At 41.9% G+C, this 19311-nt stretch overlaps 1 protein-coding gene across 10 annotated transcripts in view; it reads right to left on the bottom strand.

The window, feature by feature from the left end:
* Nucleotides 1-19311, bottom strand: part of SH3KBP1 (SH3 domain containing kinase binding protein 1) — a 331585-nt gene that overhangs the window by 135254 nt on the left and 177020 nt on the right. For 5 of the 10 annotated variants that reach the window (XM_059883336.1, XM_059883338.1, XM_059883340.1 and 2 more), the window contains 3 exons: nt 18931-18990; nt 11314-11388; nt 7528-7733 (listed from right to left, as the gene is read on the bottom strand). In XM_059883336.1, the coding sequence (XP_059739319.1) occupies nt 7528-7733; nt 11314-11388; nt 18931-18990 (341 nt within the window). 10 annotated transcript variants of the gene reach the window in all.

The following is a 19311-nucleotide window of genomic DNA, read 5'->3' as shown; positions in this document are numbered from 1 at the left end:
CTCCTGGGATTCCCCACAGCTACAGTCTTCAAAGGATTAGAGACATAAGTCTCTCATTTTTAAGCAACTAAGATAATCACTTTAGATGTTTACATGTTTTAATCTTACATCAGTATACAGCTTGATGAATTTTTACTAGTAGGGATAAAAAGACTACCTGAGATATATATGATGATATTAAAATTTCTCTTCCTGCAATTTAGCTGATTAAAAAAACTGATTGCTAGCTCATTTATATGTGACTTTAATTCTAATTTTCTGTTACAAGTAAAAGCTACAATGTTGATATTATCAAGGCATTAATTTGGATGCCTGTGATTCTATAAATGAGATTCAAGATGATGAGAGTTAAAAAAGAGACTGATACGAACACAATATCTAATTTGTGGAACACAGAAGAAAAAAAAGAAAGAAAACAATCATTTCAAGAGAGAGAGAGAGAGATCATAATGGAAATCAACTAAGACGGGAAGACCATGGAGCTTCTTATAGGGAATCCAATAGGGCAAACAGCCAACCTAGAAAAATATTTTTTCCAATCTGGCCATTTGAAGATCCCAGACCAAAAAGACTACTTTTCCCATTAATTTAGGGGGCCAATACTAGCTGTACCTAGGGCACTTAAGCATGGAATAAGCTGGTACCAAAAAGCCAGAATTATTCTATAGAAAAATATATCAGGGACTTCCCTGGCAGTCCAGTGGTTAAGACTTTGCCTTCCAATGCAGGGGGTGCAGGTTTGATTCCTGGATGGGGAGCTAAGATCTCATATGCCTGTCTTGGTCAGAAAACAAAAACATAAAACAGAAGCAGTACTGTAACAAATTCAATAAAGACTTTGAAAATGGCTCACATCAAAAAAAAACAAAACAAAACATATCAGGTTAGGTAGGTCTTGGGACTCACCTGTGCATCTGGAATTGACTTACCCAGGTGTAATACCTGACACATCTTTCTGAGTTTATTTGGCCAGGAGTGATCACCTGAGTGACTTGTGAAAAGAGAAGGCGTTCAGAAAAAGAGTGAGACGAGAGCAGGGTCACAGGGAAACAGCCTGATGAGGAAGTTCTCTCTCTGGTCCACAGGTGGGAGATAAGGTATAAGCCATGTTCATGAGAATAAGGTCCTGTCTAGGTTGCCTTCTTACAGTCTCTCAACCCGATCTCTAGGTGGATGACTCTAAAACCCACACCCACAGCTCTCTCCCCATTACTTATTTACCCAACTGCTTGATGGATGCCTCCCTTGATGGTCCCACAAGGACCTCAAAATGCAGCTAGTCTAAGACTGACCCCATAACCTTCCTTCCCCAATATCTCTAATCAGGGAATGATATTGCCATCCATCCAGCTGCTGGAGTCAGTTGCCCAAGGCATTCTCTTCAAGTCTTTCCTCTCCTTTATCCCCCACATACTATCAAACTTCTTGATTCAATCTCCAAAATATTTCCCCCAAATACTTATAATAATAGTTCAAAGCTGTTAGAAAATTTGTTTGTTTTATCTTGATGTTTCCTTCCATGTAAAGGGGAGACCAAACGGACATTCTCTCTGGACACTCTTGGCCTCTGGGCAGAACTGAACACTCTTGGAACTCTCTGTATCCCTATTCACTTTTCCTGGGATAGTGAAATGACTTCTCTGATATGTGAATTTAGAAAAAATAAACCGAGCATGCTTAGCTCAGCTCTTCTTTCTCCTCTTGGAAATTGACTGTCTCTGCTGTTCCCCAAGGAGCAGGCTCTTCTACATCACATGGGTCTGCCTGAGTCCAGCATCACTGAGACTGGGTGAGTGAGTCTGTCTAATTCTGGAGATCAATAGCTAGGTCCATTTGATTCTCCTAATCTATATCCTCCAAATTTTCCTTCATCAATAACAACATTGTAATATAACACAAATAGAGAAACAGACACAGATCATAAATATATAACCTGAGAAATTTTTACAAAGTAAAATAAGATCTATGTAAATAAACATACCATGTTCATAGATTGGAAAGGTGTCAATTCTCTCCCCCTCCCCCCAAAGTATCTGTAGAGTTCAAGTAATCCCATTCAAAATCCAGAAGGCTTTTTGGGGAGTAGGGATTAACAAGCTGATTTTATATGAAAATTTATATGAAACGGAACAGCCCAGGAAATCTTTTGGAAGAGAAATAGAGTTTGTGTAGTTACAGTACCAGAAATCAAGGTTGACTACAAAGCTACAGTAATTAAAGTAGTACAGAATGACCATAAGGACAAACAGACCAACAGAACAGAGTATGGAAGTGAACCCACACATACACAGGCACTTAAATTATGACAAAGGTGACCTTTTTGACAAACAGGTGATCTTCAGAAAGGATGATCTTTCTGATAAACAGTGCTGAGTCAACTGAACATCCATACTGAAAAAATAAGCAAAAATAATATTCTGATTTTCCATCCACTGACTCACCTTATTCATTAACTGGTTTAGAACCTACGAGGAGGGAAATTTACTGGTAGAGTCAATATAAGTTTCTGTTAACCTCTCTCCTGAATTCCAGTTACCTGTCATCTGTAATCCACTCCTCCCACTGCAACTTGGAATACTTTCCCTAAACCGCATATCTGATCATGTCCTTCTCTGCTGAGAATTGCTCCCCACTGCCCTCAAATTCAAATCCAAACTCCTTAACAAGTCTCAACAGGCCCTTCCTAATCTGGGCCCGGCTTTCTTCTTCGTTCTCATCTTTTCCCACTTCCTGCTGGAAGCTCGACACACATTCTGTGCTGTTTTCTTTTCCCTTCAAGGCAAGTATACATGTTGCTCTTTCCACTTTGACAACTCTGTTCTCCTCTGCCTGATGAATGTGTACTGCACCCATGGTTCTCAGCCTAAACATCACTTCCTCTAGGAAGTAGGTACACACAGACACACACGAATACACACTCTCCAGCCTCCCTAACCATTTACCACTTTCTGCCATGCCCAAGCCTTCCTGCAGCACAGCACTATGTTCTCATCCTGGTCATGGCATTCCCCACACTGTATTATTCTTCTTGTTTACTTTTCTGCAGTTCTCTGATGGGCAGTGACCTGTTCTTATTTACCACTGTATCCCCAGTGCTGAGCGTATAGTGAATACTCAATAAACACTACCTGAAATGAGTTACATTTACAGTTTCCAAGTATCTTCAGCTATATAGCATTTTTTTTGAAGTCCTATGATTCCCTGGTGGTGCAATGGTAAAGAATTCGCCTGCCAATGCAGGAGATGTGGATTCAATCCCTGATCCAGGGAGATCCCCTGGAGTAAGCTATGGCAATCCATTCTAGTTTTCCTGCTTGGAAAATCCCATGGACAGAGGAGCTAGTGAGCTACAGTCCATGGGGGTCACAAAGAGTTGGACAGCATGTAGCAGCTGAACACACACACACACACACACGAAGTAGGATAGGTATAAAGAGTATTCCCATTTTACAGATGGTCCAACTGAGGTAAAGTCAGTTTGTAAAGGTCAATCAGCTAGGACAATGGTACCACACCTTTCTAATCTTATGATATTCAACTGAATTCACCTTTAGCCACATCATATTTTCCACTGTTTTTGATATAACACATATTTAGCTCTGGCCTGAGTTTAAATGGTACATTTTCCCCCAAGTTTTTTTTTAACCTTTATCAGAGGAAATTTCCAACATGTACAAAAACAGAGCACAGCATACTGCACCCCCGTGTATGCACCACCTAGTGTCAACAACTATCAACTCATAACCAATCTGGTTTCCTCTGTGCCTCACCCACTCTTCCATCTTCCAACTTACTGGAAGTCAAATCCCAGACATTAAATCATTTCATCTATACATATTTCGGTTAAATGGTGCATTAAACACATCATTCACAGGCATATTCACAACTGGTAGTGTTAAAAAGGTTCATAACTGGGGTCCTTCCTTATAGTTCAATAAGAGAAGCAAGAATACTAATTATTTCCTTGTTGTTATGGGTGGGTGTTAAAACTACACCAGTATCTCTCTCCTGGTGTTTAATCATCAGCATTCAACCACTCCGGGTAGGGTGATACAGATTAAAGCACAAGTAAAATAAGCACAGAATTTTCAACTGACTCAGAAAAGTAGATCTTTGAACTTCTCACACTTGAACAGAAAGCACACTAGAATGCTCGCAGCTGTTAACAATTATCATAGTCCTTTTTTTCCCCTCATGTAAGTTATCAAACCAGTCATGTCAGAAGGTCAACTGCCCCAGCCTAAGTGGAAGACCCGCTTGTGCTTCGCTGAACACAGATGCTGTCACATGAGATCCAGTCTGTGCTTCTGCAAAACTGAAACAGTGAGCTCAACTCTCAAAGGAAACTTTCTTCCTTAAACATAAATCTCTGACGCAGAACTATCTCAAAAGCGATGAGAACCAGGTTGTACACTAGTAAAACATCATCACACTCATGCGCTCCCACACCAGGTTGTGCAATAACATAATGGATCCATAAATCTATGGAACTATCCATGGCGCCAACAACAGGGGGTGGAGAGAGTTTTAAATCCTCTTAGATGCTGTAAAAATTGTCCGCTGCCAGTAAAGCAGGCTGGGAAGTTTACGTTTCCCCCAGAGACTTCACAATGAGAAGCAGGCTAAGGGAGCTGCCAGCACATGGTTTCATTCTGCAAACAAACCATGAATCAAGATGCACACACACGCTGTATATGTGTGTGTGTGTGTGTGTATTACTCTGATGAAGTTAACATTTCATGTCTGTAAGACCGATGCAGTAAATCTTGTTTCACAAAGATGCAGCGAACCATACAACTACTATATTTCCAACTATATAACTGTTATCTTATCACACTCAGTCCCCTCATTTCATAGATGTCTGTAATCTCTAAAGTGCTAGTTTTAATATTATTCCTGTAACTAATACTGAGCACCTACCATGTGCCACACACTGTTCTAAGCACATTACACACATCGGTGAACAAAGAATAAACATAATACAAGATAAACATTATGTCAGAAGGGTGCGTGTGCTAGGGAAAACAAAAAGTGCAGTGCAGGAGGGGCCAGGGGGGCAGGTTCCTGAATGATGGGGCATCAGGGAAGAGAGGCAGGCAGCTGGAGAGGGGTGCAGATGGTAACAGAGTGTCCAGGCAGAGGCCCCCCAAGAGGGAGCATGCGTGGCATGTGTGAGGAGGAACCAGAGGGCTGGGAGTGAGCAAGCAGGGAAAGAGCAGTGAGCAGAGAGGTCCAAGTGGCCATGGGCTTCAGGTCATCCTAGCTCCTGGGCTGTGGGGAAGATTCTCACTTTGGTTCACAGGGGAGCCTCTACAGGTGTTTGAAAAGAGTGGCATGACCCTGGCTTCGACACTGACACTAGGCTGTAGGGGAGGGGAGACCGATTAGAGGTCACCGCAGTGATGGTGAGAGCGGAGCTGAGGAAGGTGCCAGACACGCTTAGGAGGCAACGCGGTAGGGCTGCTGATGGATCGGCCATGGGATGTGAGGGAACGAGGGGCGTGAGAGACCACCCCAGTGCTTTTCTCCCAAGTGATGGGAGGGGGAGCAGCACTGCCCTCAACTGAGATGGGAAGGCTGTGGGCAGAGTGATTTGAGAGGGAAGAGGATGAGTTCTGGCCTGGACAAGCTGATAAGAATTTCAGAACTGCAAGTGACTTTTTCCCAATCTGCCTTCAGTTGTTCTTATTAATTTGCCACAAACTTGGCCATGAATTAAAAAAATACAATTAAATTTTTTTCCAGCATTTCAGGAGTTCAGTAGCTAGTAAGATTTCTCTGTACAGAAATGATGTGTTATACTGCTATACTTAAAATGGATAACCAACAAGTACCTACTGTACAGCACAGGGAACTCTCTTCAATGTTATGTGGCAGCCAGGATGGGAGGGGAGTTTGGGGAAGAATGGATACATGTATATGTATGGCTGAGATAGATAAGAATTTATCTTATATAAAATTGTCTTATATAAGGATTTATCTTATGTAAAAATAAGAATTTAAGAACTTCAAGTGGAGATATTCAAGTCGGCAGCTGGACATGTGGCTGGCCGTGGGGCTCAGAGGACATGTGCTGAGGTACAAACCTGGGAATATTATATTTGTCACTGATTATGCACACGCGATGTGCTTTTACACAGAGAAGAATTAGACCAAGAATCATAAAACAAAAAGAAGGAATTAACTGTTCACTGACAGAGTCAACGATCATGTTCATTTCAACCTCTTGAATAAAATGAAGAAAAAACTGTATTCATTGTTCCTTCCCAAGATGGGAACTTGCTTTTTTTGTAAATATCTCCTGGAATCTGAAAGTGACTGTGTTGAACAGAAATGAGCTCACAAGCTGGGATACTAAATAGTTTTCAGATCTTGAGAAACACCAAATTGATTGCTGAAGGAAACAATGGTGTATAAGAGAAGTTTCCACGAAAGAATTTAAATGAAACAGTCTTTTGTTTTTAAGTGTCTGTCCTTTCTGTCTTACTCATTTCTCAGATGTTTAAGTGTCCAAAAAGTTTCCTTTCCAGATTTTGTTTCTAATGCATGATGACACCAGGCTAGGTTGCTGGTGGATGGAGGGAGGGAGTTGGGTGGAAGTTCTACAGCTGCAGAAGATGATGCAACTTTCAAAAATTCATCTCACTGAAAAATGGAAAACCCTTAAAAGCTGCGGATAAACCTGCAGTAGCGATGTTGCCAATACCCCATCCCCTAAGCCTGCTGGCACAAACGTCAAAGAGAAAATTTCAGCACTAAATCAAATTAACAAACATTCCTTAAGCACAGCACGAGTGTAGCTTATTACAATCTGGAAAATTCCACAGTATCTATCAAATCCTAAGCAAGGCTATGATGCTTAGAAGTATACCACAGAAGACGTCACTGACAGCCACAAGCATGACGGCTCGGGGTGTGTTGCTGTGGCAACCGAATAGTCAGCAGCAGCACGCTGTCTGCCTTTCACCAACCCAGAACCAGGGGCAGGACAAAACAGCCAGCTCCCTGACAGGAAAGACCCAGGCACTCACAGCGAGGGCCATCTCCGCCATTCATGCACGCAGGAGACTTCCTTGTGGCAGTCTGAAATCATTTGCACCAAAGACCTTGAGAAAAAAATGCATAACCCCTTTCTCTAGTGCAGAAGCAGTCAACATGCCCCAGCACAAAGCACCAGAGAAACATTCCAGGAGAGGAGAGAGACTGGTGGCTGCCTGAAAAGTATCAAGGTCATGTGTTTAGCTGAGACCAGGCGTGAGTGGCTTTTCTCCAGAGAAAACCGAGAAGGGCTGGTCTATGGGAAAAGTAACCCTGAGAAATGTTCCGTAGATAGGAGATCAGTAAGAAAAGCAACAGTAAACTAGAGCGTGAGCCTTTTTAAAAGCTGTCCTCATACAGAAGGTGAGCTGCACACAAGGACAATGAGAGCCCAAGAGAGGCATAGGACATCTTAGACGTCAAGCCCTACGAGGTAACTTTTGGATACAGGACATTATGTGGAAATAAAACAGAAACTTTCGAACATACCTTTTCCACTGGCAGAAAGTCATTTTCTACTTCAATCGACCTTGGTCTTAGCTTTATTGGCTTGTCTTTGAAAATATCTCCAAAGCCCACTCCCTTGACTTTCTTCGGCTGGATGGCAGCTGTTGCGACTGTGCCGTTGGCACCCTCAGATTTGGTACTGCTTGAGTCACCCCCGTCACTCTCGGAGCCTGTAGTTTCCCTTAAACCTGTCAAGAACGGGGATGGGGAAAGAAAGAGCTCAGAAATCAGCCACAGCCATGAAGCACCTCATAGCCAGCCAGGAACCACTGCTCCAAGTATCATAGGGTACAGGATAACTTGCATTGCTGTTGTTCATTTAGTGTGTAAGGATGTTGCAGGGAGGTGGCTCTGAGTTTTGTTCCACCTCCCCAGCCTTGAATTTTAAGAAGCGAATCAAAATTTTTCAGAACATCCAATTTCAAAGCAGATGCCTCTGTCAATGTGACATGTCACCTCTTTTCAGCCAGAGCCTGGTTCTTAGCCAAATTTGTTTTGGTGCAGACTATGCAGTAACAACCTTTCCTGCCCCCTCTCGCCTCCCAACCCAGTCAGTACCACATACTGTACCTCCTATCTCTATGACATGTCAATTAGCAATTAGCAACGAAAGTAACATTTCCTAAAGGGAAACTGTAAAGCTAAAAGCCATTTAAACAAATTAGCAATTAAAGAAACCACACAAAATTATGACTGCCAAAGAATTAAATTTCTGGATGGCTTTACAAGGAATAAATGCACACAGACATGCTTCTCTAGGATAGCACTAAACCAAACTTGACATTGAAACACTTTCACTGGCAAGATGATTGTATTTGTTAAAGAAGGAAAGGAAGCTGCCTTGTGGGAGGCCAGAATGCCCCAAGCCTCCAGCTCTTCTTCACTCCCCTAACACCAACGTTTCCCTGAAGCTGAACTCCTTTCCAAAGAAGAACACTGGGGACATGACACCTTTCCTTGGACTTCCTGTGGTCAAACCATTATCAGCAAGACAGCGTGGACACTTACCTCCCCAGATTCCTTTTTCCCCAGGCTCTGCCCACAATCATGTTCCTAAAAGGAAGAGCCTATTTGTTTCTAGTTAATCTCTGAGTGTACATTCTTACTTTGATGGCTAGTACATTAGTCATGGCATCAAAGGACAAGAATCAAAGGACATTTTATGAAAAGTCTACCATTAAGCCTGTCTCTAAAACACTCGAAATGTGCAGAATAGCTCCTGAACATTGATTATGTATCTGCTGATGACAATGATGCTCTAGTTCTCTATTAGCCACATTGTGTATTATCTTCCTACAGGTAAGGTGGCCTCCTAGTACCTAAGAAAAATACACCAAATCACTGCTTGCATAAATTGTCATAAAATGTCGAAGTCATTCATACACACAAGTGTCAGTGCAGGAAAAAACTGTTAAATGAAAACAGAAAAAAATACAGAAAAGTCATTAAAAATCGCTAACATGTTTCAAAATCAAATCTTTTAAACAATGGCTGTGTTTGTTGTTGCTGCTGTTTTCAATAAAACAGTAATTATAAGCCGGAAGGGGGGCGGCAAGGAGGAAGATCCCAGGTGTACATTTTAATTAACTAAAGAACAGCATTTATGAGCAAGAACAGAGGGCATAAGAATAAGGAACAGCCCACAACAAGGGGGTCGGCTGCAATTTACAGGACTGGATGCAAGTGTGCAAACATGGAGAACCTCCCTGGATTAGCTATCCATTCATGTGTTTATCTGTTCATTGTTTGGGAAATATCCCTGCTGGAGGTATAATTTCGGAGTCTAAATATTATGTCATTTCCCCTTTAACATGTTCTCGTTTTGCCGTATGGATTCTTTCTGTGTGATAAATGGCTCGTATATTCTTTTCTGGTTTGGAAAGAAGCATTTGAGAGTGGAATAAAGAAATGGTTAGTGAATAGAAACCATCACCGTACCATCACCCCTCCCCCCAACCGCCACCAGCACCACCAGCAGAAGGCAGCAGGGCAAAGGGAGTAGGGCGAGGCTGTTATAGGTATTCAAAGAAAAGAATGGGAAGGATTCTTTTTATCATTCCTCATTACCTAGAAACATAATATTTTCAACCATTGGCATCCTGATTTCACTGAGTTTCTGGTGTTAGGGATTTGCCACCTTCTGTACTCACCTGAATAATTTTGCATTCATCACTGTGAGAAATGCTGTTTATGTTACACAGGGAAAGGCTGCAGGGTCATTCAACCACACAAGCATGGGCTGGGAAGGAAGCACACGGCAGATCTGTCTTCCAGAAATTCTGGCAGCCTGCTTCTATCACTTTCCAGTGTGATACAAGTTAAATATCTGAATATCTAGATTGATGAAAAACCTCAAAATCTAGTACCTTCCCTTTGGTGGGAAAGAAAGGTGGCTTTTCATGTTCACGTCTGTTTGGTGCTGTATCTTTTGGTCCCTGGTGCTCATAACACACACTACTGTGGAAAATATCCTTATGTCATGCTTGGCATGCCACATGACACCCGAGGGCAAGGAAACCCAAAGTGTGGTCTGTGGACTGGGGCCAGGTCATGAAGGGTTCGTTACTGAAACACTGGGTAACAAGCACGGAAAGTGTCTGTGCACAGAAACACTTATAGCAGTGTGTGCTGATGTGACTTTCAGACGTGTGGCCCACAGACTTGTCTATGTGAATGGAGCACAGACCAGCCTTGGTCGGTCTGCTCCCGCAGGGAGGCACAAGAGGTGCAGCACATGTGCAGTGAAGGCACGCCCAGAGGGACCAGGTTATCTGTCCGCAGGGGGATGGAAATAAAAGTACACTCTTCTGCAGACAGTTTGAGAAGCCTGGCTCTGGAGTTCATGCCAGAACCTTCTCTTTCATAGTCGTGTATACATCTCTATGCACACATATGTGTATACGTCTTTATGTACACATATGTATATATGCACACTAAGGCGGATGATTTTCCTTTGCCGTGAGAAAAGAACAAAGCTTCCTCAGGTTTGCTATGGCCACTCATATAATTGGTTGAATTACAGAAAAGTCATTGTCAATAATTTCCTTACTATTCCAGCACCAATCAATTCAAATCCGCGAGCTATTTCTATTTATTTTCAGTTTTACACTCACATGTCTAGTGCTTACTGTGTGGCAGGCCCGTTCTAAGAACTTCACAAGATTCATTCATCAATCTCATTTATCTCCATCCCCTCAACTTTTGGCAGCTTTCTTTCCACTGCACCAAAGGCTACACCCCGGTCCTGCCAAAAAGAAGTCTGCCGTGTGGTGATTGGCTGAATGAGCAAAGCAAAATATCATTTCTGGCATGGACTGTTCATGCCCACTTCTTACTTCTTTGAACCGCACAATGAGGCAATGACTTACTGATTGACCCACTCAGTAAAAGCAATAACCTTGAAGGGCTGACATCTCCATGAGAAGCCATCTTACACCACTCCAGAGGCGCAGATATTGGGACAAATACATATGCCATGACCAGTGTTACGGATCCCTTCTCTGCACGCATGGTTCATGCACGCATGTCACACACATGACAGAGGCACAAAGCAAACAAGACAGCGCTGGGGGCTGGTGATGGGAATGCTCCTGCAGCACGCACCAAGGAGACGGCACTTATCTCAGGCAAATAAGCCCATGTCCTTGGATGAGAAATTCACAGACACTTGGCAGAAGCATGAGCAGCTCAGGGGAGTGCAGCTGCATCAAAAAACACAAGTACCCAGATCTTATCTTTAAAATGCCTCCTGCTGTTAAGGTCACTCACTGTAATAGCGTCTGTGGCCCTCCGTCTTTCCCGGTGCGGCTCGGTACAGAATTGTCCCTTCAAAGGTAGTCTTTCCTGACAGTGAATGAGAAAAGAGAAGGGGAGAGAAAAACAAGAGGGGGGAGGGGGAGCAAGTGATGGCAAAAGAAGGAAGAGGAAGAGTCTTTAACTGAACTTGTCTTCAATGAATCCACTTTAAGCTTCATCCACAAAATTAATTAGAAATCATAAAGGCAGAGTTTAAGAATGGTACAGAATGAGCCCAAAGTCCCCATGCAACCATGATGGCAATGAGCCCCAGAACTCACCTCTCTGATGCCTGGCCTGTGGATTATGCCCAATTTAAACCTGGAAGCCACTTCCACATTACACCTCAAGAGCAGGAAAATCCCAATTAACCAGAGGAAATCTAACCAATCAGATTCCTTAGGTAACTCAATCTTTTCTGTAGAGTGCGACTCAAACAGAATATAGATTTTGGTCCATTATCTTTTATCTTCTACCCCTAGAGCCCAAGATGATACAAACTGATACTCATGACCCCAAGAGTCTAAACAAGGCACAGAATCCTTTTTAAAAGATTTTTCATTCTTAGTATCTTTAAGCAAGAAAATGTACTAGAATTCTAGAAAAGGGTTTTTATCAATGAGGTTTGAAACCAACCGTGACTTCCATGTTGATGTAAGGGGTTTTCTGCTTAGCACCAAAGATGCCAGAAAACCCTCTTTTTTAAACCACCTTAATTGAGGTTTGCCATGTCAGTCATGAGACTGCACTTAAGCATGAGGACATAGGACTCACCCAGTATCAAATTATCTCCTTTTTTGTTGTTACAAGTAGAGGTTAACAATAGCATAAGACTGGGCACATGGCTAAAGCCCAAATCTCTCTGGAATCACGAGTAAGTACAGAGACTACACACACTGCCCCAGTCTGAATGGACGAACACACACACACACACACACACACACACACCCTACATTAGGAGGTAAAATGGTTTAATAAAGACAAACAATATATGCATTACTCTAAGTTATCCAAGAAACAGATCCTATTATGGTTGTGAGCTAAATATCGAACTGGAGGCCACATAGCTCCCTCATAAGAAGTTATTGTTATAGCTCCCTCATAATAAGTTCGAAGGATGAAAAGGTAGGCTACGTTTACAAAGAGGCAGAGAGGAAAACTGAGTGACAGAAAGCAACTTGTCTCACTTTTTAGAAACACTCTAGGAAAATGGGAAACCCCATTAGGGACCATCATGTTAACTTCTGGGCCATGTCACTCCTAATACATGAAAGGAACTGTAACCGATCAGATCAACAAATTAAATGGAATCAGGTATTGCCAATTTCTGTGTCCTACAGACATGGTGGACTGCTTTGAAATCTTCCCTTTTTGACAGATGTGCTCCAACTAACTAAAGCAAAAACTTAGACATTCAAATCACTGGCTACATAGGGGAATCAAAGAAACAAGTGTTTTAGATGTTCTCGTTAGACTTGTAGCTCTTAAGGACTTGATGACAAAGCAGAGCAAGTAACAGTGGCTGGTTTTTATTTGGGTGAATTTTTATCCTGCTTAACTTCAATCATTAAGGTAACATTACTCCTAAGGAGTACAGCTGTCTTGTGAGCCAGATTCCCCCCATCCAAGAACTGAATGGCAGCAGTCCTCTTGGTGTCACAAAAAGAAAAAGAAATCAGAATTTCAATGAACAATTTTTCAATTATTTTCAAAAAAGTACTCCAGTGTTTCAATTTCCTCCAAGTACAAGAGAACCTCCCTTTGTTCTTCTCCAGGACCAAGTCTGAGAATCAATGAGGTAGACATGGCGCTTCTGTCTCTGAATGGCCAAGCATTTCTATAAAGGTGCCCCCATCCACTGGCAGCGAGATGACTGGAAGAGGAGCCTGGGCTGGGGGTGAGCAAGGACACACACATTCCATCTAAAGAACAAGAGAGATGGGCCATGGAAAGGCCATGAATATGAGTGCTATTTATTTTATGAGGTGGGGGGGATACTCTACTATTAAATATTAGTATTTGAAGGCAGAAAACTCTGTAAAGGGGAAGGATTTTTCAATTTCAACACAAAATCATATGCTTACACTAGCATCTAATTTTGCCTGAAACTCTATTTCATCAATTTGCTAATTGCTCCTTCCTGCCACCAGAACATCATATACAAAACAAATAGCATTTAATATTAAAAATAAAAAAGTATACAAATACCAAAGCATGGTGGATACCAGCCTGGCTTTAGTTTTTATAAGGCATGGGGCATTAAGTAATCCATTTCTCACAGCTAATGAAAACAAATATTTCTATATCATGGGGGTGGTTTGGCCTAAGTTTTAAAAGGCCACCGTCTTTGTCTTCACTTGACAAGTCACTAAAGTATCTGAACTTATAATTCAAAAATAAGGAATCAGGAAAATAAGAAAACCAATTAAAACTCAAATATCATGGTTATTAAGGGTTATAGAAAGAAAATGCAAACTTTCTCCCTCTAAAAACTATGGGAAAAAGCTTAAAACATTTCTGTAGCTAAACAATGTTTTCTTTAAAAAGAAAAACAGGAATGCTTTTTAGTTTTACAATTATTTCATACGCTTAAGAAATTAAATAATATCAAAAAGATGTTAGAAATAGGAGAGTCACATATCTTAAATGTGAAGCAAATGAAGTATGCATGAAATTGAAATTGGACAATAGTCATATCTGGATTTCTTTGCCTCTACATCCAAATAAATCTTATAGATCAAGATACTTTCTGATTATAATTTAATACCATAATATAATATCAATATAATTCATAATCAGTTCTATTTCACATCATTTAGTCAATACTTGCATATGCAAAATTGTCACTGAAAAGGTAATTAATTCATCATAATCTGTGATAATTAGATGAAATAAGTTAAACTGTACTCAGCTTTGAAATTTGTTACGTGCTCTGTGAAAGGGTAAACTACAGGCCGTAAGGAGAGGCAAAACTGAAGTGCGTGCAAAGTACAGGCAGGAAGGCTCACCTATATGGTGGCCTCAGAAGCCAGGACACACCCCAGACTCCATCTCACTGGGCTTTAGTGTTCACACTGACAGCACATTAGAGCTCTCAATTCCCTTCCATCCCTGACATAAGACCTTGCCCACACAAGTAAACCCTTAGATGTTTTGTTTTTTAAGAATCTAATTTAATTTTTAATCTAATCTAATTTAAAAATCAATTTTTTTCACTGTTAATCTCTTACACGGGAGCCCATTTCATTCTTCAAAAAAAAAAAAAACCTTTCCTGTTTGGAACCATTTTGCAAGCCCTAATGAGAGAAGAGATATAGGTGATAATCATCAGTAGCTAATATTCAAAAAGAAACAGAACCAGACATTATGAGCTTCCAAATACACTGTCCACCACCACCTATGAAGCAGCTTTTTACCCCTACCCCCCAAAATCTCTCAAATCTGAATCTAATCAAGGCCCTAGATCTAATTATCAGTTTATAGGACAACAAAGTAAAGGATGCAGCAGACATGAAATCAGCAAAAGGCAAGCTGTGGGGAACTAATGGACAAAGGACCCCACTTTCTTCAACAAAAAGGTGACATGGAGGAAGAACCTAGAGATCCAGAGACTTGAGACATACCAACCAATTACATTGTATGTACTTTCTTTGGGTGCAGATTCAAACAAACAAATTGTGTTAAATAATAGAAGAGTATTAGGAGAAAGTGAATATTGACCATATAGGTAATTATTGTGAGGAATTACAACTATTATTGTTACTATTAGGAGTGATAACAGTATTTAAGATATCCTTTTATTGACATATTGAAATTTTTATGGATGAAATTATATATTTGGGGTTTGCTTCAAAATAATATGAGGGAGGATTGTGCAGTGGTGTAATTGCAATAAGCTGGCCACAGCCTGCTAACTGCTGGAGCTGGGTGACAGGTATGCAAGGGTTCATCATACTATTCTCTCAATTTGTGTATGTTAGAACATTTCTATAATAAAGAGTTGAGAAAAATCTTTTTGAAACGGTACCTTTAAAAGTTTCAGGAATTCTATGAAAGGTAAAGGTGCCTTCAAATTAAATACACAGCAGAAAGTTTCTGCTGCTTCTAAGTCGCTTCAGTCGTGTCTGACTCTGTGCGACCCCATAGACAGCAGCCCACCAGGCTCCCCCGTCCCTGGGATTCTCCAGGCAAGAACACTGGAGTGGGTTGCCATTTCCTTCTCCAATGCACGAAAGTGAAAAGTGAAAGTGAAGTCGCTCAGTCGTGTCCAACTCTTAGCGACCCCATGGACTGCAGCCTACAGGCTCCTCCGTCCATGGGATTTTCCAGGCAGGAGTACTGGAGTGGGGTGCCATTGCTTTCTCTGAAGTTTCTGCTACTACCTGACAATTAATTTTCTTATTCAAGATAAAATGTTTAAATCAACATATCAACCAATACAATTGCTGCAACTCTTTCCTTGATAAATTAGATTACCCTGAATAAAGATCGAAAGTTTACAGATTTTCATAACCAACCACCATATACAAAAATACATCAGGGCAGGACTTCTCCAGTGGTCCAGTGGTTAAGACTCCCTGCTTTCACTGCAAGGGGCACAGGTTCGATCTCTGGTCAGGGAAGTTCTGTGTGCCACGTGGAGTGGCCAAAAAGAAAAAACACCAGGGTTACAGAAAAGCAAGTTCAAGCAATTTGCATCTGTCATTTGAAGCTAAAAACGCCTCCTCAGAGTCAGAAAGGATTTAGCAAGCATTTACTGAATACCTACCATGTGTCAAGCTGTCTGGCACACTTCTTTATAAATATAATGCAATGTTTCTTCAACTGCACTCATCCATTGGTTGACAAAACTCAACTGAGTAACTATCCCTAAAAACATTCTAGAAGTAGAAATGCGAAGCGTACAAATATCAAATGAGTTTCTGCACATACAGGTGTGTCTATGTGCATAACAAAGAGATGTATAAGGATACATGAACACAAAGTTTTCTTCGTGTATACCAGGATACAGGTTTTTCCTGTCTTTTATATATATATATATATATTTTTAAACCTTCTCCTAATGTCTACTAGCATTTTAATTGAGAAGATTTTTATATGATATCACTAGGGTCCCTAAAAATTACCAAAATGGTATAAAACATTATGAGTTTGACTTTCCCCCAGAACCATGTATTAATTATGGAATCTCTGTGAAAACTAACTGGTCTAACAAAGACCTTTATTAACTACAGCTCAGCTCATACCAGAGTAAAAAGCTAGATATCTTTTGTGCATTAACTCCATTTGTCTTTCTCAGTTCTATGATAAAAGTAAATATGCATGTATTACAGCTATTCAAGATATTGTCCCTGGGGCAAAGTGCACAAAGGGTTCAACGGGACCTCCCTGTACAGTGGGGGTTTTTTGGCAACTTTCTATGACCCTACAATTATTTCAAAACAAAACGGTGTTTCTTTTATGAAGTAAAGTACCCTGAAACTAACTCCATTCCCTGGAGATAGACAATAAGCAGATTCACTCTAAAAGCAAAGTTTCCATGTAGACAAATCCTACCAGTATACATAATCTCTGCATGTGATCTGATCTAATTATATGTATTTTACCATCTCAGTGTAAAGAGCTACTGAACAGCCTGTCAGAACAGTGAGAGATGGTATTTCTCTCTTTCAGGGGATGATCTCAATTTAGCAAGCCCTAGGGACATGATAATCACATCTGCTTTCCTCTGAAGCCCTTCATGACCACCATCGTCCCTACATCCCTCTGGGACTGGGCTCTCTCTGCCTGTGTATCTCACTCTTCCTCACACACCTGGCTAGCTGAGCACCTGCGCACCTTTTCTCAACTGCCGCTGGTTTGTGCACCCTCTTTCCTCAATGTGAGCTGACTGAAGACAGGGACCCTAACTGATTTGTCTCTGTATGCCTTCAGTGCCTTGTACAGCATCTTAGTAACAACAAGGGCTAAATGAAAGTTGAATGAAGACTATAAGACAAGAAGGAAGGATGGATGGATGGATATGGACAGCCAGAGACATGAAGAGAAAGGCCCTCTTCTCCTTAACTACACATACAAGAAGATTACAAAAGCCATGCATTTCTTTCACAAGCATCCATCCTTGTTAGGAAACCAGGCCTCTCTGGAGGCCTCAAACCCCCTCACCAGGGACAGATCCTGTGAAAACTAAACATGGCTGCTGGAATTATCAGGCTGTCCCAGGCCTGAAACGGCAGACTCGTAACTGACTGAGAGTGCTGGGGACAGCAGTCTCTGAGAGAAACAGCCCTTCTGAGTGTGTGATGAAAGGCTAAGAGATGGGGGGAACCATTCCACTCTGTCTCCTAACCTCCTGCCTCAGAAATTCCAGCACCATGTGCTTTGAGCTGAGGAGTGAAGCAGGGTCAAATATGCACATTACTGACTTGGAGGAAGAGGATATGGTTTATTGCAACGGTTCCAAGAACACAGGAGGCATTACTTCTCTGAGCTCCAGCTCTGGAAGCACACCTAACATGGCAGGACACCAAGAGGTCAAGGTTCTCCCAAAGATGTGGTCCAATACCTCTCCAAATCTCCTTTTCCGCATCAGTAGAGGAATCTCAAAGTAATTTCCAAATGTAGAGAGAATGCTTCAGTGAGCACAGTACCAACTGCTGTGTAAATAGCCTCAACATACTAACAGGCTATGTCCCAAGGGTTAATCATGATTAACAATGAAGGTGACCATTTATAGAGGGTCTTCTATAGGTGAGGTGGTTTTTATACATTCTTGCCATGGGAACTCATAACACACTTACCCATAGGAATAATGGTATGATGGATGACCTGATTTGGTCCTCCCTCCAAGAAAGCCCATCTAATGCACAATAGCCCTGAGATATAGTATTGTTATTACAGGACCCAGTCACAACACTATTCCAGTGTCTGACAGGAGAAGCACAGCACTGAGAACTCTCGTGTGCAATCTGGAAGCCATAGCAAATGCCAGTCTCATGGGGTCAAGGACACTTCCTGCTGTCCTGCCCATACGCATCAGGTGGCCTATGTTAGCAGAGAATTTCCTTATCCCAAACCAGAGAATGTAGGAGTCTCAAGATGCTTCCTTTGCCCCCAAGTCAGCTCCTCTCTTTCCTATCATAGATCCCAGGATGGAATGAGGTTCAGGGGTAGGGGCCCCAGACTTTGGACACCACTGAGCCGATCAGTCAATGCCACTGAAACACCAAGTGAAGGAGGTGGCCCTAGCACGACTCCAGAAATGGCTTTACCTCCACACTAGGGATGTGCCCAGTCATGCCACTGGTTGAATAAAAAGAGACACAACTAAGTGGCAAATACCACTCAAGTCAGACTTTTCCAAATGGAAAAGAAAGCAATTTAAGAATTATTTTGACAGGACTGAGCTGTCCTCTACTTGTTAGGAAGGAACGTCTGCAGCCCCCACCAGTGCCAAAGCGTAGTGACACAGTCGCGCCTCTATAACATTCACACGCACGACTGCGGCTCAAGACGGCACAAGAGGTACATAGACGCTCACATAAGGAAGTTGGGTTAGCGACTGGGAGAACAAAGCTTCCCGGGCCTGACCTTTTGCTCCGTGAGCTGGAAAGGGCAGCAGAGAAGCTGGAGGGAGGAGAGCTTCAGGCCCTGGAGAGAAAAAGACCTGGAGTTCGTTCTCACCATTGCAGTAGGACACGCGTGCTCACCTGACGTGGGGCTGGACCCTCAGCTGGCTTGGCCCACGTGTGTCCTGAACATCATTCTTCTCCCCACCAATGATGTTGTGTGTGTGTGTGTGTCGTTTTCTCTAAGTTCCTCAAGAGACGCTGTGAAATATCAACAATCTCATTTGATTCATCTTAAAAATAATTATCAACTTGCAGGGAGTGACACTTGAGAAGTATACAGAGGTACGGCAACCTGGGCCATCCATGGGGGAGTGGGAAGGTCGAAAGTCACCTATCCAAA

The sequence above is a fragment of the Bos taurus genome, chromosome X (assembly GCF_002263795.3).
Source record: "Bos taurus isolate L1 Dominette 01449 registration number 42190680 breed Hereford chromosome X, ARS-UCD2.0, whole genome shotgun sequence".
Taxonomy (NCBI): Eukaryota; Metazoa; Chordata; class Mammalia; order Artiodactyla; family Bovidae; genus Bos; species Bos taurus.
The sequence above is the reverse complement of the archived record's forward strand: the minus strand, read 5'-3'. Positions and strand labels throughout refer to the sequence as shown.